The 25,082-nt window shown below is 40.2% G+C and overlaps 1 protein-coding gene and 1 long non-coding RNA gene across 3 annotated transcripts in view; one reads left to right on the forward strand and one right to left on the reverse strand.

Annotated features, from left to right (window-relative positions):
• The window catches only part of LOC127577710 (uncharacterized), a 102,306-nt gene extending 77,446 nt beyond the window's left edge, over positions 1 to 24,860 (forward strand). Inside the window, exon 3 of the long non-coding RNA XR_007957430.1 lies at positions 24,725 to 24,860. This is a non-coding gene — a long non-coding RNA (uncharacterized LOC127577710). The remainder of the gene's footprint in view (positions 1 to 24,724) is intronic.
• Positions 1 to 25,082, reverse strand: part of ano1a (anoctamin 1, calcium activated chloride channel a) — a 224,268-nt gene that overhangs the window by 37,533 nt on the left and 161,653 nt on the right. The window contains exons 12-19 of one of the 2 annotated variants that reach the window (XM_052029182.1): positions 21,099 to 21,181; positions 19,668 to 19,742; positions 19,042 to 19,119; positions 14,846 to 14,920; positions 10,207 to 10,408; positions 7,554 to 7,665; positions 5,334 to 5,391; positions 5,121 to 5,221 (exon numbers count right to left, since the gene is read on the reverse strand). In XM_052029182.1, the coding sequence (XP_051885142.1) occupies positions 5,121 to 5,221; positions 5,334 to 5,391; positions 7,554 to 7,665; positions 10,207 to 10,408; positions 14,846 to 14,920; positions 19,042 to 19,119; positions 19,668 to 19,742; positions 21,099 to 21,181 (784 nt within the window). The remainder of the gene's footprint in view (positions 1 to 5,120; positions 5,222 to 5,333; positions 5,392 to 7,553; positions 7,666 to 10,206; positions 10,409 to 14,845; positions 14,921 to 19,041; positions 19,120 to 19,667; positions 19,743 to 21,098; positions 21,182 to 25,082) is intronic. The other variant, XM_052029183.1, reaches the window with a different exon arrangement.

Consider the following 25,082-nt stretch of genomic DNA (forward strand, 5'->3'; position numbering starts at 1 on the left):
TAAATGGGACTAGCTTGGATGGGTATCTTGGTCAGCATGGATGAGTTGGGCTGAATGGTCTACTTCCATGGTGTATTACTCTTTGACTCCGTGGCCATCCCTAGGCCAATGCAGATGACATTCCAGATCACACACCATAGGCTTGCAGTCACGTGCAAGATAGATGTGGTAGCAATGGGTTTCATACCAAGGTTATTAATGAACTAGATTGTTTTTAAAATAAATTTAAAATTTTTATATTTTATTTACAGTGTGGTAACAGGCCCTTCTGGCCCAATGAGTCCGCACCGCCCATTTTAAACCCAATTAACCTACCCGTACGTCTTTGTAATGTGGGAGGAAACCGGAGCACCCTGGAGGAAACCCATGCAGACACAGGAGAACATACAAACTCCTTACAGACAGCAACGGGAATCGAACCCCAATCGCGGGCGCTGTAATAGCGTTGCGCTAACCGCTACGCTACCATGCCGCCCAAAATATCAACTTTTGGTTTTCTGCCATCAACTAATATTTTTTGGATGCGATTTCATGAATTGGATTTGAACAAAGGGAACCAAGGTAACACTACATTGCTTTGGCCTGTTGGTCACAGTTAAAGCTGACCCCTGATGTAACTCATAGGCTAGAATAGGCACAGCAGTGTCTTTCCGCATTTGCGTTAACATTTAGCGAAAATCATGGATTAAGATTTGACCATTGTGGAAGGCCATGACACTCATCTCCAAGCTGGGTGTACTTTATTTGTATCCAATAAGTGACAAAACCCATACATATCGAGCTAAATTTTAGCACAATGAATCACCAGGAAGAAATCCTAACATTGAGGGATTAAAGACTCAAGCCAGACTATGACTTGCATCTCAGATTGTCTCCTTTAGCAATCATTTGAAGCTTCCAAGATAATCATCTTGCATCATGCTGACCAAGTTAAAGAAAATTAACTTTGCCCCTCAAATGATTACATCCAGAATACTGGAAGGAGAATGACATTTGCTGGGCTACAGAATAGGAGACTGGGAAACTCCCTGACGTTACCACAGTCAATTTTTGGAAGCTATATAAAAAAAATGTAAATTTGTGACATTTTACAGTACAAACATTAACAAAATGTAAAAAGTGAACTGATCAAAGAAACAGATTGGGGAAACAGAGCAATGTAAATACATTCTGGAGAAGCAGCTTTATGGATTGGAACCAAGCCAAGTTAGTTGGGACCTGCAATCTCAAATTACTGAATGTTCAAACGATCATCGTGACAAAGGACCTTCTTAAACCTGGACTGCGCGCATTTGGGAAACAATTTTCTCATTGCTGCTGTAAACTTTGCTTTCTGATTGATGTTTTTACAGAACATTTCCTGGTCAGAGAACCTGGATTATTTCCCTCTATCAACAAGCCACATTAAAATATGTAAATAATATTGATGATTTACACTAGTTTAAATACCTTAAGTCTCTTTGTCTTGCAGGCTTTAAAATGATTCTGGAAGGCTCATTCAGGGTTCAACATGACAAACCTCAGTTCACCTGCTTTCCATAAATTTGGGAAAAGGAGAACTGAGAATACTTCAACATTTTGCCTTTCCAGTCCAAGCTACACAAAGCTATAAAGGGAACTGCTATAGGTCCCAAAGGACCATCATAATACACTGCCCCAACAGATATGGAGGAGGAGCTCATTGCTCAACTATTCCACAGACCTGCTCCTTCCCCTTGCCCATAAAACAAAGTGGCCTCAATTTCAGTTTTTGTCACATCCTGGATGTATCACGGCTTGGTATGGCAACTGCTCTGCCCAAGACCGCAAGAAGCTGCAGAGAGTTGTGGACACAGCCCAGCGCATCACGAACACCAGCCTCCCCTCCTTGGACTCTGTCTTTACCTCTTGTTGTAGCAGCCAGCAATAATCAAAGACCCCACCCACCCGGGACATTCTCTCTTCTCTCCTCTTCCATCGGGTAGAAGATACAGGAGCCTGAGGGCACGTACCACTAGACTCAAGGACAGCTTCTACCCACTGTGATAAGACTATTTTGAACGGTTCCCTTGTACAATGAGATGGACTATGACCTCATGATCTACCTTGTTGTGATCTTGCACCTTATTGCACTGCACATTCTCTGTAGCTGTGACACTTTACTCTGTACTGTTATTGTTTGTACCTGTACTACGTCAATGCACTCTGTACTAACTCAATGTAACTGCACTGTGTAATGAATTGACTTGTACGATTGGTTTGTAAGACAAGCTTTTCACTGTACCTCGGTACAAGTGACAATAATAAACCAATACCAATATTTTTGGATCAAGGAACTGGTAAAGGACAGAAAATCCATTAGTAGGCTTCTACTCAGAATTTGTGATTAAACCACATCCCAGACCATAAGGCCAAGTTAGTTAATAACATCCACAAACATCACACCCGGATCCACAGTTCGACAAAAGATACTGCACAGGTTGGAAGGAGACTCCCTAACACTACAAGCCATTGTGCTGAAACTCCTTGGCAGGACTTGGAATATCCACATAACTGCTTGTTTGAGACAAGTTTGCTCTCCCTGGTCAGACTATTCCAGTCCTCATCTTCGACTTGCTCAGAGGTGAGAGGTTTTTGCCCTCACTGCCTCCAGTCGAGTGCTTTACAATGTCCACCCCCTTCTGCCTCATCACCTAACCCAGATGAAATACTGGCACCTGTGCTAGTACTAGGGGAAGGCCCTCCAAGGTGAAAAAGAGAGACAAGACTTGATGTTAGCAGGTAATAGGCTGGAGATTGCAGTTTCAAGTTGTGAGGCTTGCTAAACATCTCCGAGGTTGCTCTCCTCAGCTTTCCCTGTGCTTTTAGCTCTGTGGGGACAGTCATCTCTGGGGCCTTGTATCTTTCTGGCTCTTCTGTGTTGCAGAATACCCTGGTAGGGTCACTATCGGCATGGAGTAGGTTCAAACTTTCTTTAATGGCTTCCAAAGATTCCCAGAATAATACAACAAAAGTGCATTCAACGGTCTGCTTAGCTAGATGATATCTTGCTGTTTTTCAGTGCTTAAATGAGGATCTAGTTATGGGTATGTGGTGAAGGACCGAATGAGTAATAACTAAAGTTATTTTGTTAAGTTTTTAAATTCCCATTTGTTTGAAAATATACTGGTTTAACCATAAGAGTTGATACCATCACAGGAAATAACTGTTGGGTCACTGTTTTTGGCAATGGAATGGAATTGAAACAATATGTACAAGGAGACAAGATGCCTCAGATGATATGACTCGTCTTTTAATCAACCGTCTTGCACAGAGATACTCTGTTACTCCTTTCCATTGCTTCCTCCAGTAAAAGGCACAGGAGTTTCCAAAAAAAAGTATTCACCAGCCCAAAAGAACAAGATGAAAGTTAAATTGCTTTTCATAGTCCATCAGAAGGAGAAATGCCTGCAATGAGATTAAGATGGGATAGGTTTGTCTGCAGGGGACATTCCTACTCAATGATGCTTGAAGTCTCATTTTCGTATCACAACATGAAATGTGGTTCCGTCTGCTTTCTACAGTTTTGAGAAAACTCTGGAAAAACTGAAGACACCAATCACTTCAGACCTGGTATCACAGAATACGAGTTATGACCTCCACCTCATCACAGATCATTTCACATTGTCCAGGCAGGAAATCTAAACTGTAGTCGTGGCATCCAATTCATGGTGGTACCTCAGTGTGTTTCCATATTTGTATCTAGGTGGACTGAAGGAAAATGGGCCACTTTGTAGAAAACAATTAATACTTCAGTTGCGAATCACCACTTGCTTTTGGGTCAAATTCCTCCCTCCCCATTTTGGGCCACAGTTCATTCAGACACAAGTTCCATTTGGAAGAATTCCCCTGACTCTTAGAATGCCTTCACATTAGGGACATCTAAGGCAGATATATTAGGGACATTTAAGAGGCTCTTAGATAGACACATGAATGAGAGAGAAATGCAGGGCTATGTGGGAGGGAAGGGTTATATAGATATTAGAGCAGGATAAGATGTCGGCACAACATCGTGGGCTGAAGAGCCTGTACTGTGCTGCAATTTTCTATGTTCTCCTCTGCTACATTCACCTTGGATTCCAAGGTGCACATGGTTACTCCTATAATCTCAGCACCTCTCACTCCCCTGCCCATCGCCACTGTTCTGAGAACTTCCTCCCTTCCTGATTTAAACATTGATCTAAATAGTGGAGATGCAATGCTGGACTGAGGGATAAAATTTGTCACACACAGATGCTTGATAACCCGCAAGCAGTGAAGTGGCAAGTGAATAATGAGGAGCTTTGCAGAGCAGATGCAGGTCATTTGGCAAGGATATTCATCAGACATTTTGTTTAGACTGGATTTGGCCAAGTGCTAAAAAAGATAAAAGTTATATTTGTGGAAGTTTTCTGAGCACATCACAACAACATCACATCCTACACAAGTAGATAATATTTTAAAATTATTTGCCCACGTGCAACTCCAAATCCACTGTGTTAAACTGGGTGATTAGGGATGGTCAATAGACACTGGTCTAGCCAGAGTCCACATCCTGTGATTGAAGAAATACCAAATCCCAAAGACTCCATGTCAATTTTGTGGAATACAAAACAAAATCATAATATTCTACAGTGGAAATCTGAAGAATAAAATGAACTGAAACATAGAATACTGCAGCCTTATTGGTTTATGAATGTGTCATGGGTAAATGGACATTATTCCAATTAATGCCCATTATACAGCAATATAGTCCTGTTGACCTCAATGGAACCAAATAATCAGCTGATTCATGATGTTGAACAATGGCTTGTTATTTCACAAATTTTTTTTAAAGAGCTTTTAAGTGACATTATTACTCTTTCGACAGCAAATCCCTTTTCATCAGTAAAGAGGGACAGAGCAGAATTCAAGACCTTTCTCATTGATTACAAGGGTCGGGGCTGTTCAAGTACTTAATGTGATTTACCAAGCAACACTGGTCAAGGCTAGAGAACTAACTGACCACTTGCCCTGCCTTTTGATGGGAAACCTAAAAGCAGTTGGAGGAATATCAGCTTCAAACAATATATCCACAATTTTAACTGGTCAGTCAATATGCCAGGATACATTTAAATACTTACGGAATGCCTATTTCAAACAGGTTGTTCTGTATCAGTTGTTTGCCCAGCATGATGATGCTCAGTTGAATGCACAACTCCATCAAGCAACCTCCAGGAGCACACTGGACAAGATAAAGAACAAACATTATTGGTTTGTCCATTAGTCTTAAACCAGATGACCAATTCACCAGTTTAACTTGTATTTAAATATGAAAAACCAAGGAATTAAATCACCTCTTCCATGCGCATGTTGCGAAAGATATAGGTATATTTTCCAGGTCGACCTGTGAACCTGGAAACAAATAATATTTAGTATGGCTCCACTTTAGCAGAGCATCAAATTCTACTCAGATGGAAGAAAAAACATCAGAATTGGGTTCAGTGGCCCTTAATATTCTGAAGCAATCATTAAATCACTTTCAAATATCATGTTCCCTATTTGCTTAAAAACATTTTAGAATTCATTTTGGCATAACGCCATATGTAGAAATAGGTCCTTTGGGTCCGCACCAACCAGCCACTACCTATTTACACTAACCCTATACTTTTACCTTTGTTACATAAATAACTTTTACTAATGTGACAAAGATGATGCTGGAATTTAGTCTGTTCCTCGTTGTCATGCAAAGTCCTTCTTGTTGGAGTCATTGGGGTTAAAGTGTTCTCCGTGTCAATAGAGAAGAGTCCCAGGATTTAGACCCAAAGCTAATGAAGGAATAGCAACATATTCGCAAGTTAGAGAGAGCTGATGGAGAAACTGTTGGCGTGCTGACTCGTTGCACGCTGCTCTCTGCGGATCTACTCATTACTCCTATTATAATTGTTCTACTTCTTAGAATCTAAATTCTAAGACTCTAAGAATTACTAGTAATGTTCTTTTGCATTCCATTATTGCTTTCCCCTTATACTTCTTGGATGTACTGATGTTGGGGATAGCATGCAAAACAAAGTTTTCAATTGTACCTCGGTTACAATAATAAACCAATTTATGGAAACCGTGGCGTTCTGCTCAGTTCCTTCTGGGTGTTAGATTGTGGATGTGGGACGTACTCGCCAAGTCAATGGTCTAATAGTTACTGCAGAACTTGTGACTGGGACTATTGCAGCTACGATTAGCAGTGGAATGATGGAACGTTTGGGGTGGCAGATAGGACCACAAGATCGTGGTCATTGAAGACGAGGCCAGTTTTGCCCTGGATGTTGTCAAACTACTTGCACATTGCTGGAGCTGCCCTCATACAAGTAGGTGGATATTATTCCGTCACACTCCTGACTGGTGCTCTGTAAATGGCAGAAAGGCTTTGGAGTGTTAGGAAACAAGTTGATCACTGCAGTATACCCAACCTCTGACCTGCTCTTGGAGTCAATTTTTATGACTGATCCAATTACATCTTAAGTCATTGGTTATTCTTACAAGGATAATGATAGTGGGGGATTGGGTGATGGGAATGTCAAAAGGAGGTCATAGGATCCTCTCACTGGTGATGGCCATTATCTGGCATTCATGAGTGATGAATCTTTCTTGCTGAGTGATGAGTCTTTCTTGCTGCCTATCAGCCCAAGTTTGAATATTTTCTGGGGTTTTGCTACATGTAAATGTGGATTTCAGAATTGCCAGTGAAACTCAACATTGGCAGGGAACAGTTCTGCTTCTGAACTTATGATGGAGAGAAGGTCATGTCATACATTGGCCTTTATTGCGCAGGGGTTAGAGTTTAGAAATAGGGAAGTTTTGTTACAACTTTACAGGGCATTGGCAAAGCTACAACTGGAGCACTGCACACAGTTTTTGTCCCCTTGCCTAACAAAGGATGTGGTCACATCGGAGGTACTCTAAAGGAGGCTGATTCCTGGAATGAAAGGGCTGTCCAGTCAAGAGAGGCTAAACAGGATGGGTGTGTATTCTTTCCTGTTTAGAAGAATGAGCAGTGATTTTACGGAAACCTACGAGATCTTGGGTATAGCAGGGTAGATGTCATGTTGTTTTATTAGTGGAGAATCTCGAACAAGGGGGCAATTTCAAGCCATAGTGTGTAGAAATTTCTTCTTGCCGAGAGTGGTACATCTCTGGAATTCTCTGCCCTGAGGATTTAAGGAGGCTAGCTGATTAGAAGTAGAGGTAGATAGATTTTTGAAAGAATGGAGGATTGAGGAATATGGGAATCTGGTACAGAGGAGGAGTTGAGGCCTGGTGTAGATCAGTCATGATTATATTGAACAGCAGGGCAGGCTTCATGGGCAGATTGCCTATTCCTGTTTCTTGTGTCACTTGAAATAGTTGAAGATGGTTGTACCAAAGATACTGCTGAGGGGATATCTCATATGATTGCTGATTTTAGACCCTCAGTTCCATCCCATTCTGCTTATGGTGACTCGGGTTACCTTTGCATTGCCAAATTCATGCTATCCCTAGTTACACAACATAAGGTGTGCACGTTGTGCCAAATCACTCACCTGCCTTTGAAAAATGCAACATAAAAGATTGGTGTGTAGGCATTCACAAACTTCAACAGAAAAGCCTTAAAAATTAATCTTTCCTCAAAACTTTTGTCCGTTTTTGGAATCTCTGTAGTAAGAACAAAACACAAATGTGATCACAAGTTGACAGATGAAAATAAAGTCTCCAACATTATTATATTAATGTTCTATAATTACAATTAATGCAGCCTCTCATACAATTTATTACCATGTACTCCTGACCAGAATCCCATTTTTTAACTTCCATAAACTAATCCAAAACTGTACCATAATGCATAATATCTTGTTTGTCCATCAAAATGCCAACCTATATTGCCTCACTAAATTTTTTGTTTGCATTGCTCATTTGTACTCCACTGCGTTCTCCACCAAAGTCTCAATGCTTCTCCAGTTTTGACCTCCTGCGTGCGTTTCCCTTCAGCTTCCTAAACCCTGTACCCTCTAATTCATTCTATAAAATGTCATCATCTCTGTGCTTGCAAGATGTTTGCTTAAAACAAACCCCTTGATGAAGATTTGAGGACCTTCACCATCAGGGACATACCCTCTTCTTGTTACTACCATCAGGGAGGTGGTACAGGAGCCCGAAGACCCACACTCAGTGATTCAGAAACAGCTTCTTCCTTTATACCATTAGATTTCTGAATGGTCCACAGACATTACCTCATTTATTGTTTTTTTTTGCACTATTTATTTATTTTGTAATTTATAGTAATTGCATGTCTTTGCGTTGTACTGCGCCACAAAACAACAAATTTCACTTCATAATTCAGTGATAATAAACCTGATTCTGAACATCTGTTATAATAGTCTTGTCCAGTTTGGTGCCAAACTATCCAATGACATTGCTATTGGAAGAAATCTAGGTTATTTTAACCATGTTAAACATTGCTATATCAATGGAAGTTGTACAAGTTTATAAACGAAACAGTTATTTGAATCTATATCTCTTTCTACTCATCTACTTCAAATAGTCTATTGCCTTTGGGGAATGTGTGCTAATTCATAAAAGCACAGAGTATATGTCATGCTTCAAAGTAGCAATGGTATTTAAAAAAAAGAGTTGAAAACAATTTTCTCCCAACTTGGAGCCAAAAATTTACAAGTACCGGCAAAGGGCAAACTTCCTCATCAAACAATAACTAAACTTTGGCCACAGTGAGTACACTTAACTACAGGAAACTCCTGAAGAGTAAAGGGCAGGTTTCTACAATAGGGGCATGCCCAGAACAGGTGCCTTCAGAGGAAAGGCCAGATTAACAATTAGACATTACAACTGTGCTCCAAATACTAGCATGCCTGCAAGCAGTACATGGGAGGGATTAAGTATTCAAAAGCAAGAAAACACCGTCGTGGTGGGTCTGTTATTCTTGGCATGTGCATACTGCAAAAAGCTGACAATCACATTGGGGAAAGTGAGTGGAATAGCATACAAAACTCATCAGGGCAGTGACAGTCAAGTTTTATATTGGACTTTGTATATATTTTTAAAAAATCATAAGCCAAAAATCATGTTTAATTAGGGACAGTTATGAAATGATGTTTCAGAACATTCAGTGTAAACATTAAAGTGAGGAGTGCATTAAAATAACTTATTCAATAACAAATCATTTATATCAAATGGATTGTTTGAAAATGAGGGAGTGGGAAAGCAAATAGACTACCATTTCCATCTCTGATAACAACCTTATACTTCAGCAAGTACTGACAGCAAGTAGCACTGTTGGTCACCTCCTTCAACTACTATCACACAGATACTTTCATACCCATGACTCCCATGGCTGCCAAACACTTTAACTGTGTGGGGAGGGGGGGGGGGGGGAAGTGGTGGAGAAGAGGAATCACAATTGCACTGTGATCTTTGGAGAATATCAGAGGGTATGCAACGCACAGTGCAAAAACCAATGATACCCACCACAGCAATAAAATATAACAGATATGCTGTGTTAAGTACTGTACAACACATTTGTTTTGCTTACATTGCCCCAAAGAAAGGAAATATTTCATTCAAGATAGTATTTCAATGAAATGTCAGTAGGTGTTTAGTGCTTGGTGTCAAACACCTGATCGAACAGTGTGCAAGTGTGATACCCGAGGGTAATGACCCATCGTACAGCATTCCACACATCAGCAAACTCAATGTTGAGGAACTGGAGAGGAGCAGCATTTGATAGTGATCGATCTACATAGAACAGTACAGCACAATACAGGCCCTTCAGCCCACAATGATGTGCCCACCCTTAAACCTCACCTAAGGCTATCTAACCCCTTCCTCCCACATATCCCTCTATTTTAAATTCCTCTATATGCTTATCTAGTAATGGCTTGAATTTGACCAATGTTCCTGCCTCCACTACTGGCCCAGGCGGTGTGGGAGGGAAAATTAAAATCCAAATTACATTGAAAGAAAGCAAGCACTATTTCTGACTGTTTATTTGAAACAAGTGATTCTCGACTCTGTGGGAAAATACAACTCAGATGAGAGAGCCAGTGAGTTGAATGACACTTCAAACACCCAGAGCTCTGGTTGGTCTTGAAATCTCTCAACCATGTTGGTAAACAAGTATCCAAAAATGTTTAGGAATCAGTAGTGTGGCTAAAGTTTAACTGGGAAGACATTTATCCTTACCAATTTTTGTCAGCCATCTAGCAACGGAACCATAGACTTCATCCAAAATAAGAATGACCACAAGATTTATGATAACTGCAGTGGCCGTGACAATGACTCGGACGTTAGCTTTGGCGTATGGATCAGGGCTCACGGCCATAGCTGCTGCTGTAGAGATTCGGTACAGGATCACTCCAAAGACTATTGCAAATGTCAGGCCGATCTAGAGAAAGTAGGGAGCTTCGGTTAAAATCCAGAACCTCTAATACGTTTGGAAACTTATCACTGGCAAACTGCAGTTATTGAGATGGATATGTTGCAACACATACCAAGAGGTAGTTAGTTTGTGAATGCACCAATATAGTACACACTAAGTACATGAAGCCAGTCTCCCAACAACTCAGTCTGAATTAAATGATGTGCCACCGCAAAATAAATCCTAGCTACTTGAGTACTGAAAATAAATTTAACTGCTTCTCTGTCCACAGATCCTGCCAAACCTGCCGTGTATTTCCAGCACTGCTTTTATTCCCAAGAACTTTTAAAGATATGGATGCAACTGTACTGGCTGTTGCAACTCTACCAATTATATTAGAAGGAAATTTGGTATCTGGCGTTAATCCATCATGCAGATCGAAAGTTCTGTATTCTGTTTTATCTAAATCATTGTGACTCAGTGATAAAGAAATATACTCTAAATATATAATCAGCCTTCTGACCAACCTGCAAGAATGGGGCTTTACTCAGTGAGATGAGCGACTTGCCTGGGTCACTGGTCTTACTAGGGCGAGGTGAAGTTGGTAGCTAATTGGTTAAATTTTATCAGTGACATGGTAGATCATTTTAGAGTTCTAGATAGTGGGCAACAGATATCTATTGTGGACAGACGGTGGAGTTTTAAGTCACTTGGAATCCAATAGGTCTGGAATGTGAGTCAGGCAACAACAGTACCAAGTACGACACTTTGATCCATTTGCTTATGAATGGCAGACAAGCCAAGACTAACTGGGCAAGTGTGATGCAATTATTGATTTGGGTTCCTGACGGAGGGGACTACTGGGGAGTTCAGAGAAGAGGACCAGCACTGTAGAGATGAAGAAAAGGTCCTTGTTGATGTCAGCAAGGTTACACTGAGAGTTGATCAATGCATTGTGGACCAAAGCTAATGGTCTCCAGCAGATGCATTACATACAAGACAACATTCAACACATTAAGAACCAAGATGAGAGTTTTGTAGCTGCAACAGGGCTTTATACGGAATGAATTCTTGTGTATTGGATAGACCATGCATATGACATTCTGCCCCAGTTGTTGCAAGGAGTCAAAGAATATCAAAGTTGTGCTTGGTACTGTTGCCTGACCCACATTCCCATTTCACCCACCCAGATCTATTGGATTCCCAGTGGCTTGAAACTCCACTGTCTTTCTACAAAGGACATCTGTTAGTCAGCTAACAGGCATCATGGCATTAGTGAGAATCAGGGACCAGGAGAGACAATGAGCTGATTCCATCACCACTTTTATGTTATTTAAATATATTAAATAAATGTTGTGGACTTTCAATTTGCTCAGGAGGTTGCAGATGCTAGTAGCAAGACCAGCATTTATTGCCTTTTCTTAACCACCATCAGATCAGGGCAGAACCAGCCACAACAGGTACACTGGGCAAGGATAGGACAGTTCCTTTAGTGAAGCACGAGTGAATCAGGTGGATTCTTATCACAATCCATTCGTTTCACGGTTACCATTACTGACACATGATTACGGGAATCTGGAAGTTAATTCTCCGGGAACCATGGTGGGATTTGAACTCGTGAACCTGGATCAATAGTCCAGCCTTTGGATGAGAGTCCAGTAACTAAAACATTACATTGTATCAGTGTTTTCCAAAATCCTGCTTTGGGGAATCTGCCAAGCATTTCTAATACCAGTTTTTAATTTTGTTTCATTAACTTGTAATGGTTCTAGTTGCATTCATGTGATATCTTATCCTTTCCTCAAATGCCCTTTTAATTTAATCCAGATTGTTGAGCTTTTCTAACCTTTTCTCCATCTTGAACCTTTACACATGGGTCAGGTTTTCTGATGTAGTATGGTGACCGGGGCTGGACATCATACTTCAAACAGTGTTTGATTAAAACTTTACAACGTCACAACAAGATCTTGCACTCCACAGCTGAATCTGTTCATCGTCATGTTCTAACCACAGTCTCTTGATAATGCAGATTGAGTAGATAGGAAGGAACTGTTTCTACTGACAAGAATATTAGGAACCAAAGAACACAGATTTAAGATAACTGGCAAAATGAGTTTTTGTTTTAAAATGCATTGAATAGTTTTGAAATTAGTCATCCTTTCACCAGATCAAAACCTCATTGGATATGTACCCTTTACTCATTTTGCAGGATCTCAGCATCACTGCTGAGACCAGCATTTTGTTGCCCATCCTCAAAATCCCTCAGTAAGATGGTGGAGAACCATTTTATGAAACCACTGCAGTTCTTTGGGTGAAATTCTGGGATTTAGACCCAGCAACAATCAAAGAAGGGCAATACATTTACAAATGATGACAGTGAGATTGGCGACATTCCCACACCTCTGAAGCCTTTACCCCTTTTGGTGATAGAAGGCACGAATTCGAGGAAGTGCTGTTGATATAGCTTAGGCAAGCAACCACAGTGCATCTGGTCGATGGCACACTCTGTAGCCTCTGTGTGCCAGCAGGGAGTGTGTGAATGTTTAGGGTGGCGGATGGGGCACTGATCAAATGGGTTGCTTTGTCCTGGATGGTGGTAATTTGAGACTTGTTGGTGCATTCTTTCAAACATGTGCCTTCCAGATGGTGGAAAGGCATCGAGTGTCACGGTGAATCATTTACCAGAGGATTCCAGCCTTAGACACACTTTGAACCAGAGCGTACGTGAGGCTGGTCCTGTTGGATTTCTGATCAGTGGTAACCTGATGATGGTACTGCCAGGGGTAAGTGTTAAGACTCTTGTGGAGATAGGGAAAAGGTTGCAGTGAAAGACTAGAGGGATTAATTTGAAAACTTCATTAAAAGAATCAGCACATACAGATAAGCTTAATGGCCTCCTTCAGCCTAATGCTCCAGTGCAGTACTGAGAGAGTGCTGCATTGTCAGGGGTGGTCTTTGGATAAAAGGTACCTTGGCACTATTTAAACAAGAACAGGGGTGTTCTCTTCATTGTCCCAACTGATTATATCCTTTAATCAACATTACCAACATTACCAACCATCGAAAGGCTGACCATCACTTTGGTGTTTTTGGGAGCTTGCTGCAAGTCTGTTGAGGAACAAAATTAAAACCGAACCCAAATCCCACCTGAGCATTGCTGTAGATGTGACAATCCCAAACATGCTAATCAATAGTGACATGACTCAATTTTACATTTCCTTTGAACACCATTTGAAGACAAACATTAGGAGCTGGGGAAGATAGGCTATGTGGGGAAGAGTGTAGGTAGCATTTTACTCATAACAGGCTGAGCAGGCCTGATTCAAACCAAACCTATGACACTCAATATACCAGTGACCTGAACCCAACCTATTGTCAGATCTAATCAGGCTTCAGTTCAGTTGCAGAACACCTATGTTCAATCTGCAAGGTGACCTAGATCTTCCCGTTGCCTGTCAGTTTAAATTCTCCCTCACTCTGACCTATTGGTCTGTGGCCTCCTTTACTGTCAATAATGAGGTCTGATACAAGCTTGAGGATCTGCACCTCATCTTCTGTCTGGACATATTGTAGCCTTCTGGACTCTATATTGAATTCTAGAGCTTCAGATCACTTTATTTCTCGGCCTGCATCAGTTATTGATCTGTAATATTGTATCGGGTTGTTTTTTTTTAAATCTCCTTTTTCCTCTCTCTGGGAGTGGAGGACATGCCGGGCATCTCTTCCTGCTCTGCATTTCACAATTCCTGCATTCATTTGTCCTTGTCTTTTTATCTGCATTCTCATTCTCTAACTGCTCTCGTTCTCTCACTGACCAGATCACCTATGTGGGGTGGGGGAAATCAATATAACTGCAGATGCTGGAAATCTAAAAATAGGACATGCTGGAAGTACTCAGCAGGTCAGGCTGCATCTGTGGAAAGAGAAACAGCTTTAACGTTTCAGGTCAAAGATCCTTGGTCAGAACAGATTACCTTGGTCACAGCTCATCTCCATGGTCATACACCATCAGAACATCCTCCCTCTACCACTCTCCCTGCAGCTGAACAAGTTTCATTTCTTTCCTTCCCTGTTCTGATGAGGGGGCTTCAACCCGAAATGTCAACTCTCTCTCTCTCTCTCTCCGGGCCTGACCTGCTGAATATTCCCAGCATTGTTTTTATTTTAGATTTCCAGCATCTTGCATTTTAAAAAATGTTCTCTGGCTTATTGCATGCAAAATTGGTCACCATATTTCACAAATGACTACAGTACATTTTAAATATACTTCATTGCCATTAAAACACTTTGCAATAGGATTGGAAAGGAACAAATGCAAGTCTCCTTCACCCTGTCTCCTGATCACTCTTTAATACCTTTGATGTCAGCACTCTGACATTCTTTGAACATGCATAACATTATAGAATCCCATAATAAATCCAAATTTCATCTATAATTCCACTGAAAAGTCAACTGCACTCTTACCATGAATAGGATGCTGACTATATTTGTCAGATAAGCTGGGGTACGGTCCTTCCAAGTCAGTTTCTCCTTTTCAGTCTATAAACACAAGTAGAATCAGTAAAAAGTTAATCCCTCAAAGCTAATCTTTTAACTCCAATATGTGCTAGGCGCTTCTGCTCAAAATAAGTCCTTATCTGGATCATGAAGTCCGTCAGGTTTCACCTGGACAGCAAGGTGGTTAAATAATACAGAACTGTTAGACACAAGCAATGTCTTTGCAAACCTTGCGTCTCAGGAACTATATATTAGACCAAGAGCCAATCTATTTAAATGTCTGATCTATATCTGAGTGTACACTGTCATTTGTTGACAATGCTTGACAAATTCTTTTGTTATCATAAGACTGCATCTCTGAACTATAATCCAAACAGTTTCCAAAGTGTTGTTAAACAGATTACATTGTATTTACAAGACTAACTCACTATTCACCCAATGAGTCTGCTTTGGTCATTTTTCTTCATGTGACTAGTCTTCTGTTCTGGTTCATGCAAATCAATCTGGGCACCCTTCAGTTTAATGATCTTATTTCCTCTTGGGATGGGTTTTAGCTTCTTTACATTATTCATGAAGAGACTTCGTGAAAAAAACTTCAGTGTGGGCACCCTTGAAGACTGCAGATGTTGGAATCTAAATAGAAAAACACGATGATGCTGGAGGAACTCAGCAGGCCAGGCAGCATCCGTGGAGAAAAGCAGACAGTCAACATTTCGAGGGTGCTGATCCGAAACGTTGACTGCCTACTTTTCTCAACGGATGCTGCCTGGCCTGCTGAGTTCCTCCAGCATCATCGTTTTTCTCATCCTTGAAGAGACATTATTCAATTATGTGTACACCCAAATGGGTCAGACTGATAATCCAACACTAACTTGTGCTTCAACACGTTGAGTGTGTCAACAAGCACAAAGTCTCACTTAAAAACTTTATAGCATGCCCAGCAATATTTGAACGATTTATTTTGGAGTCTCACCACTGAAGGCTTGTTCTGCATCATAACGAGTGCAGTGACACACCCCCTCCATTGCTGGACAGAGCAATGTGCAACCTGCAGTATAGTTAAGGTCCACCTGTTGAGCAGTACTTCTGGAGAAACAGCAGTAAGTTCTGGCTTGTGATTGTGCTTGCCATGTCTTGGAAAAGGTGTTATTGGAGAGATCTATCATTGCAATTTTCCATTAGCATTAATATGGGTAATGCAATAGCTTATCAGGTCACGAGCAATAACTTTTGTCTTTGGAACGTCATTGTCAGAATCTTCAGATGACTTATTACACAACCACCCCAACAGGCTTGCCTACATGATGCCACATGGTTAAAAAAAAACAGCAGATATGTGGATTAACTGCCTGATGAATTCTGACAACATTTGACTCTTCCTCACTCCCACCTACACTGTTGCTGAGCAATTGGTCTGACTGCAAGCTATCCAAGTCTTGGATAGGCCATATTTTATTCCAGTCGGACAATTGTCATCTTCCAGCTGGATTCTGCCACAAAATTCATACCCTTAATGTTGACTGCAGTTTTATTACCCGTTGTCTCAAGCTGAACAACTGAGCAGACTGCTATTCTCAATTCCCTCCATAGCCACGAACCCAAGTGAAATGTAATGGACACTTTGTTCACTTATATAGTTCCATCAATATAGGTTTACAAACAAACTCTTACACAAAATGGACAGTTCAACCAAACTAAGCTTTTTCCAAGGTCTGTATTATTGAACGCATCAAAAATTCAATCAAAAATTCGGGGGACTCCCAGCAACCAGCTGCGTTGGTTTCAATTGGAAAAGGGGGAACAAGGCTTTGTGTTCCTTTACATTAGTAGATGCAAGGTGACAAGATCACATCAGTTGTGAAACAGACTGTTGAAATATTGTTTCAACTAAAACTAAACACAGCTAAAAGACATCAAGGTACAATTCATCGCAAATTTGTGGTCTTCTGCGTGTATGGGGGGGTGGGGGTGAAGGATAGACATTTGAGGTTAGTGATGGAAGAAGAGAATATTAGCACAAATGAAATCATAGTAAGTGGCCACTTGTTCCTCTATTCCATAAACACCAGGGTTGACCTCTTACCTTGGTGCCATTTTGCTGCTCTAACCCCACATCTCTTGAAACCTAAAAATGTCTTAATCTGTACCTTGAATATACTCAGTAACTGAACTCCCACAGCAACCATGGTGGAGGTTTCTAATGATTCACTCCCCTCTGGGAGAGGACCTTTCTCCCATCACTGTCCCGAATGGCCAAAGCCTTAATGAGACTCTGGACCCTAGTTGTAAAGATCCCAGTGAAGGGAAATACCACCCTGCATCAATGCTGTCATGATACTCAAGAGAATTTTCTATGTTTGAATGAGATCACCTTTGATATATGGCGTAGGCCCAGTCTGTAATCCCTCATCCTAAACACAGGCTTCAGATCATTGACCCTTTCAGTTTTTATTATCCAAGCAGCATACAATACCCTTAGTCCTCAGAACAAAACAGGGATCATATTAAGCAACATTTAATTTGTCAGTCAAGTGTCAGAGTCATGGGGAGTCAGACAGCATGGAAACAGGCCATTCGGCCCACACTGACCAGTGGACAGCCATCCGGATTAGTCTCATCTTCCACCACTGGGAGTGTCACCCTCTATGCCTGGGTGATTCAAGTGCTCATCTTAAATGCTGTCAGCAGCTCTGCTTCCACCAGTCTCTTCAGCATTGCATTCCAGATACTCGCCCCTCTCTGGGTGTAAAAGGGCCCTCTCAAGCTGCCTCTAAATCTCTTACCCTAAATCTATGTCCTTTAGTTTTATCTACCTCACATAGGGCAAAAAAAAAGTTCCCTGCTGTCTGCCTTGTGTCCATTCTGAAGGTTTTTTTTGTACAATAAGATGGTCTCTTGACCTCACAATCTACCTCATCATGGCCTTGCACCTTAATGCCTGCCTGCACTGCACTTTCTCTGTAACACTGTACTCTGCATTCTGTTATTGCTTTTCTTTGGACTCCCTCGATGTACTGATGTGATGAAATTACCTGTATGGATGGCAATGCAAAACAAAGATTTTCACTGCCCCTCGGTACACATTGACAACAATTCACCAATTTTAATTTTAAATTTAATCTGATTTTTTAAAAATAAATTATTGCCAGCAGAGATGTCACAACCAAGACTAAACCTAGACTGCCTATCACATGTGAAGCTGATGAATGAACATTGATCACAATAGTGAATTAAATGAATGCAAGTAGCCTCTTTGCAAAGTAGCTTGGTTGCTAAGAGGTTGGACCCATAAGCACCCAATTAATTTAAACTAAACTTGTTAATTATACAATTCCAAATCTTCTTAGGAGTCCTTACAAAGTAAACATGAATTAAAACTGTTGGTCATAACCAATGGGCAATATTTCATAAGGACAAACTTCAAAACTAGAAGCTTAGCACATTAATGCCCTGATTAACTATTACTGCTACCACAACAATTTACTACTAGTTAAGCATCACAGAATAAGTCACATGGTGCACAAAAGTCACTAGTCACATGCACGGTGATAACCAAACTAAGGTGGCTGGAAACAAAATTGAATTAAAGTGTCTTTACAAATACTGTCATGCACAGCCATTCTAATGCACCGTTTTACCAACTATCGGATGCATTTAATAAAGTGACACAGTTTTGAAATATAAAATCCATTAGCTTGTTGAGAAAGACTGCCACTTCAAAGTGAGTGTGTTACTTTCAAGTAATTTCATTACATTTTTGTACAAATTCATCTGGGGAACAACTTTTCCAACAAATCAAATGATGTATTTTGAAGAAAAAGAGTAAAAGACATCTCGGTGAGACACCGTCTCTCAGTTGTGTCTCTTCAATGTTTTGAGCACATTGGTAATCCTAATGGCAGACAATTCAGTGTAATATTCCCCAACTTCAAATTCAAGAAAACATTTTCTTCTCCACTTGGTTAATCGATTGATAGAAAACTGAATGTGCAAGTTTATTGACGGAATGCAGAAATGCAATTGCAATAGCTAGTGTGTTTTATGGCAATAAATTGCACTGTTAGATGTGACAATACCAATTACAGTGAAATAAAAAATTGGCTCCATGTCTTTCTGAACAAACTTTGAAAAATAAATAAGAAAGCTTTATTTTCAACTGGTACCAATTTCACCCCAGCCATGGCAGACAAAACTCTGTTTTTCCATTTGTTTGGCTGTTCCTCCACCACTTCCGCTGGCTTCTGAGGTCAGGCAGAGAAAAGGACCATACAGGCAGAGTGTTAAACACGTCAATACAGACCAACATTAGGGATTCAATATGAAGCTACATGTGTTATTGCTTATTTTATTGCATTAGTGAAATGCTGAAAATGACCTTAAAACCCAGAGCCAGCCTCAAACTTATTGGGGTCAATTACACGATATTCCTTCCACTGTGCTTTAACCGCCAAAAGCACCTTGGACTGACAAGAGTTGATCTCCCCCTTTAGATAGCCATTGGCATGGTCTTTCTCAGTAATTCCATAAACCTGACAATCTTGCATTCTGCTACCATCAAAGACCAGATAATCCCAGATGCAGGAGAACAATTTTACCAATAGTTCCATGGATTAATGCCCAAATATTAATTTAATAAAGCCCATCAATATACACGTGCAGTAAGACTAAATTCTGGGAAAAATTAGATAAATCAACACCAGGTACAAGCACAAAACAAATCGCAGAAAATATTTTAACCAGGTCTAAAACTAAAAAGCAAGCATTAATTACGTTGAAGGCTTATCTATACCTCTTCTTTCTTTTGAAGTTCTTTTTCCAGAACTTTAGTCAGAACTCTGGCCTCGTACTCAGGCCGTGGATGATCCTGTTCATTTCAAAAGGGAAGAAAACTTTTAGTAGAAACATTTATTATAATTAAAAAGCCATGCTTAATAAAAGTTACTCAAAGTTTAACTACTTTTGACCCATTAAAACATTGCTAGAAATAACCCTCATTTTCTCTAGCCCTGATGCACAGACCATCATTATAGCAGTGCAAACTATCTTACGAGCCATCGAAAATTTATAATCAAGCTTCAACATAAAATTTGTTTTTGATAACATTCAAATGCAAGCCCACTTCAAGAGTCAACTTATTATTTACAGAATGTTTGTTACAGTCCTCAACATTTCCTAGATATGCCCATTGAACAATGGACCTTTTGCTTCCCCCAAATTCAAGAACATTTTCACCTATAGTACATTGACACTCAAAAGCAGTTGACCTGTATAACTGCCAACAAATGCCACTTCCAGAAGGTCCATGTTTTTTTGCTAGCAAGGGAGAATTCCATCAATGGAATGCCAATGTACTCTTTTTTTTAAAATGGGGAAAAAAATTCAAGGTCATCAATTGGATGCCAAAATTTCTCCAATCTAATTCTGAAATGGTGTACTAAGGATAGAGACAGGCAATCCTCTGGTGGTTATATGGGAAAGCACACTGCAGTTAGCATTCTTCATTGGATGGAGACTTAAAATATTTCAGTCCAATCAAGACAGCAGCCTAATCAGCAAAATGGCCAGAGGGGAATATGCCTTTAAGGCAGTGAAGGTTAAAAAAAACTTCTCCAGTTACTGTTTTACTGAAAACATGACTCTGGCCTAAACATTTTATTTACTGGTCCTCATTTATAAAAAGTCTCAAAAATGCAACAACTTTAAACAAAAAAAAATTATTCTAGGTTCTCCAGCTTCTAATTAGCATAACATTGCCAAATTTGGAAGAGACATTATTGTACCTGAGACCCCATGGAAAGAGGCATTTACGACAGACAAGTAAAAGAGTTGAGTACTTCTATGAAATATTCTCTTTCTAGCAACAGCGCTGGTGAAGAGAGTTGAGATTGATTATTACAAGCATCACATTTTCTGACAATACAACATGTAGGAAGAATAGTAAAAAGCTCCAAAGCTTTACGTAAGGTTGCATTGGATTAAAGCCCCCTCTCCTCCCCCCCCCCCCCCCCCAAGCACCAAAAGAGCAATAGAAACAAGTCATAATTAGGCAAGCTTCAGAAAGATATTCAGGATTTAATTAAAAAAATTCCAAACCTTTAATCGTTCCTTCAGGCAGACAGCAACAGAAGAAGAAAAAAGTATTATTAAACTGCAAAAATAATGATAAAATATTGTTCAATGCAAATTTAGGATTTTTTAGGAAAGATTCTTAAAGGCTAACCTCATCCTCTTCAAATCCAGTAAGATCCCATTTGTAATTCAGCCTCATTTGGCACCTTTTCCAGTGTTCCAAGAACATGGCAGCTGGAAATAAAATTGGCCTTTATCAAAATGATCATTATTTTTCAGAAATAAATTAAAAGAAATACAAAGTAATGAGTTTTTTTTAAATATAAAGAACTTCTTAAAATCATTGCTGCACACTCCTATACCACAATGCATGGATTTTGGGGATAAAAGTATTCTTTAGCTATAGATGTTGAAGATAGCTTCCAATGCCAGAACCGTGATATGTGAAAGATGCTTAGGTGTAGACAGAGAAACATGGAAAGATGTTCATTCTACAGTTGTAATCTCAATGAGAGCACAGGTACCATTACTGGTCCCCATCAAAAACCAGTCTCCAGCCACCATTAATATCTCTACCAACTGCTCAAGTTTGGAACAAACTGTTTGCACCTTGGTGTCCCACATGATAAAACTCAACTTTCTACCTATCACCAAGACCACCCATCAACCACCTTTGCCCCTCCTTTAGTTCAACTGTTTCTGAAACCACAAATCTGCTTTGAACATGGGAAAGGAAAGAATTAATGCTTAATGCTTTCAGAACGTTTGACAGTGCTAACAAGGCTTTACCTTAAAAATCAGCCCTCCTGGTCCATTTATGAATACAATTGGAAACAAAGTTTAGATCTCCAGATAGAAGATTCTCACTTTCCCCAAGTTCCACAAACAGGGCTAATTTTTGGATAGACATTTTGTTTTAGCCAATCAAATATGTCACTTCTTGGGGAGGTAGAAATATTCCTAAACACCTGCTTCTGTGTTAACCAGTATTGAGAGACAGATGCAATTAAAAAGTTTAAAAACGAATCATCATTCCATGAGCACTGAACCATTTTGTGTGTAGTTCAAAAGATGACAGGAGTGTGGAGTGGTTCTCGTTTCGGAATTCTCCCACCCCCTCCCACCAAGTGTTCTCAGAAACTTTGTTGATCAAGAAACTGGGATCCAGTTTCTGATGTAGAACTTTGGAGGGATGAAAGAAACTTAATCTCGATACCATGCCAGGCCTCTTCCCCTTCAGTTGCCTAAACTTTGAGTAGTCTAGGTGCCTACTTAAGGGGAATGGGTGCCTGGGACCCATAGTTCCTGAAGGCTGTCAGTAACTCTGGGTGCCCAAGTGTTCCCACGTTGTGGGCGATTTCATAGAATTGATGGCTGAGATTGATCAATAGCTCCAATATTATTGTACAATGTGACCATCTCCAAAATGTTATTTTTTGCTTAGAAATTCCTACATCTCAAACAATTAGACTGTCAGTAAAAGATTTATGGAAGTGATTTAAGTGAAACAATTGGCCAGAAAACCTCTGTATGTGTAGTCTTGATGTTTACATTTGTGTAAACACTATAAGCTCCGTTTTAATACTTAACAACCTGTTGCGCAATGCCAGTCAAACTTTCAATTACAACTATCCATTAAAACCATTTGTTTTGCTTACAGTCCATTACTTTATGTAAGCTTGCCTTAAATCAACCTATGCTGTGCAGTTGAGCAATAGGAACATCCATGACATTTTCCTTCTGACAACATGACTACCAATGACAATAACAAATCAAAGTAATACTCCTAACATGCTCCTGTACACAAGACATGGAAAGATTTTCTGAAAATACAAAGCAGAACAAGGCTTCTTGACTTAAGTTGATTTTCCCAAGTGCAGAGCAAAATCACAAACTAGTTTGTAAATACACTTCTGATTTCCAAGATGAACCCTGGGAAAAAAAAAGCCAGTTGGGAACTGACTGCTGACCAGTTTGTTTTCCAACTCTCATTCTACTCTGTCTACAACCTCCCAGATTAGTCATCTCAAAAAAAACCCTCATCTTTCCAATAAATTAGCAACCTTTTGTTCTTAACACATTTACTTATTTCAGACATCAATCACAATTTCAGTTTTGCAGATGTAGGTGTTAACCCAATGTGGGAGTGATACATTGGCACAGTAGTGTAGCAGTTAGCGTAACGCTATTACAGCGCCAGTGACCTGGGTTCAATTCCAGCCAATATCTGCAAGAAGTTTGTACGTTCTCTCCGTGTCTGTGCAAGTTTCCTCCAGGTGCTCCGGTTTCCTCCCACATCCAAAGACGTACAGATTAGGAAGTTGTGGACATGATGCTGCGTTGGTGCCGGAAGTGTGGCGACACTTGCGGGCTGCTCCCAGAATACTCTATGCAAAAGATGCATTTCACTGTGTGTTTCGATGTACGTGTGACTAATAGAGATATCTTATCAAAAAATTTAGGCCAGAATGTAACTGAGGGATGTCAAGAAGTGACAACTTCAAATGAGTCCGGAATTGCGTGTTATATCAATATCTGTTGAGTGGTCAAGGATCACCATAAGCAACATCAGTAGAGTCCAATAGCAAAGAGAATTCAAAACCCAGTTAATTGGTTTCATTTCCAAACATTATTGAACCAATTTTACTCTTTCAAAGGGGGAAGCAGTGCAGTACGTGTGCAACTGCTACATGTATGTATAACTGTGGCATCACTGCATGACGTATTTGATGAATCACTTCTGGAGTCTGAGAAAAACTCAAATAAACGAGACATCTTTAGATTTGTGGTTTCTGTGCATTGCTTCACTATATACAAGGAACCCACTGGGGTATACAGAATTCAGGTTTAAATTTCAATATGTGATGACATTTCAGTTCAGATTCCTTTGTCATCGAATCTTAGTTGAAGCTCAGACTTTTCAACGGAAATTCTTTCCTAAAGAAAATAAGTCTTGTATTCATAAAAGATACCATATTGGGTTTGATAAAAACATTCTTTTTAATTTTGTGTCCTTGAATAGCCACCATGATGTCTAGAAGAGTTTTTGATGAATAAATTGGAGAAACAGAACTTGGATCTCATGGTTGAGATAGCACGACGAGCTCTCTCAAAACCCAACTATAAGTGGACATGGCTCATCCTGAACCATCACTTTTTGTTTTGAACTGAGCACATTTACATCACAAATGTTTCTCCTTGCATCTATTTATTATTCACAGATGTGGTACAACAGCATTGAAATTACTGCACTAGTATTCTGGAGGACTGAATTAATATTTAAAGGTATCAAATCATGGCAGGTTGAGAATTTCCATATTCACATTTCCAAATAACATACAAGGATTCCATTTCAACCCAGCCACTTCGCACTAGCTCACAGAGCAACCCCATTCCCTCACTAAATTTTCTTTGGAACCTACATTCCGATCTACATCCCTGCACACTAGGGGCAATTACAGTGGCCAATTAACCCACCAAACAGAATGCCTTTGGGGTGTGGGACGAAACTGGGGAAACCCACATGATCACAGGGAGAACATGCAAACTCCACCCAGACAGCACCCAAGGTCAATTCTGGGTTGCTGAACCTGCGAGACAACTGCTGTCCTTGCTGTGCCATGGTGTCATCCCAAATTTGAACGACATTGTAAACAAACAAAAATATTGGCTTCATTTTCATTGATATCATCAGGAAACAGTATCTGCAATTGTGCTCAACCTGTCTTTATGACACCTAGACCAAAGTAATTCACCTTTAACTTCTCTTGTATGCAGACAGACAAACCAGCTACTTGGTGGTATCAACCTTAGCAGTTCAAACAAGACTACCCGCCCAAGGAGAAAAAAGTACATCAAATCTATTCAACACCAGGATGGAAGCACTTTCGTTGGAAGGGACCGTGAACATGGGCCAGTTCCCCTGCTGCAGTTTCTCCTCCACTTAAGCACAAACTGGAATGGACAACTGCAGACAGTAGTCCCTGTGTGGTCAGATGTATAGGCTGTGAACTTCCCCCAATTCTGGAGTGGCACGTTAAATGGCATAATGTTGCACACAAGATCCTTAGTATATTGAGTACCCTTGGAGTATTGTGTACAGGTTTGGTCGCCCTGTTATAGGAAGGACATCATT

The sequence above is a fragment of the Pristis pectinata genome, chromosome 14, assembly GCF_009764475.1.
Source record: "Pristis pectinata isolate sPriPec2 chromosome 14, sPriPec2.1.pri, whole genome shotgun sequence".
Taxonomy (NCBI): domain Eukaryota; kingdom Metazoa; phylum Chordata; class Chondrichthyes; order Rhinopristiformes; family Pristidae; genus Pristis; species Pristis pectinata.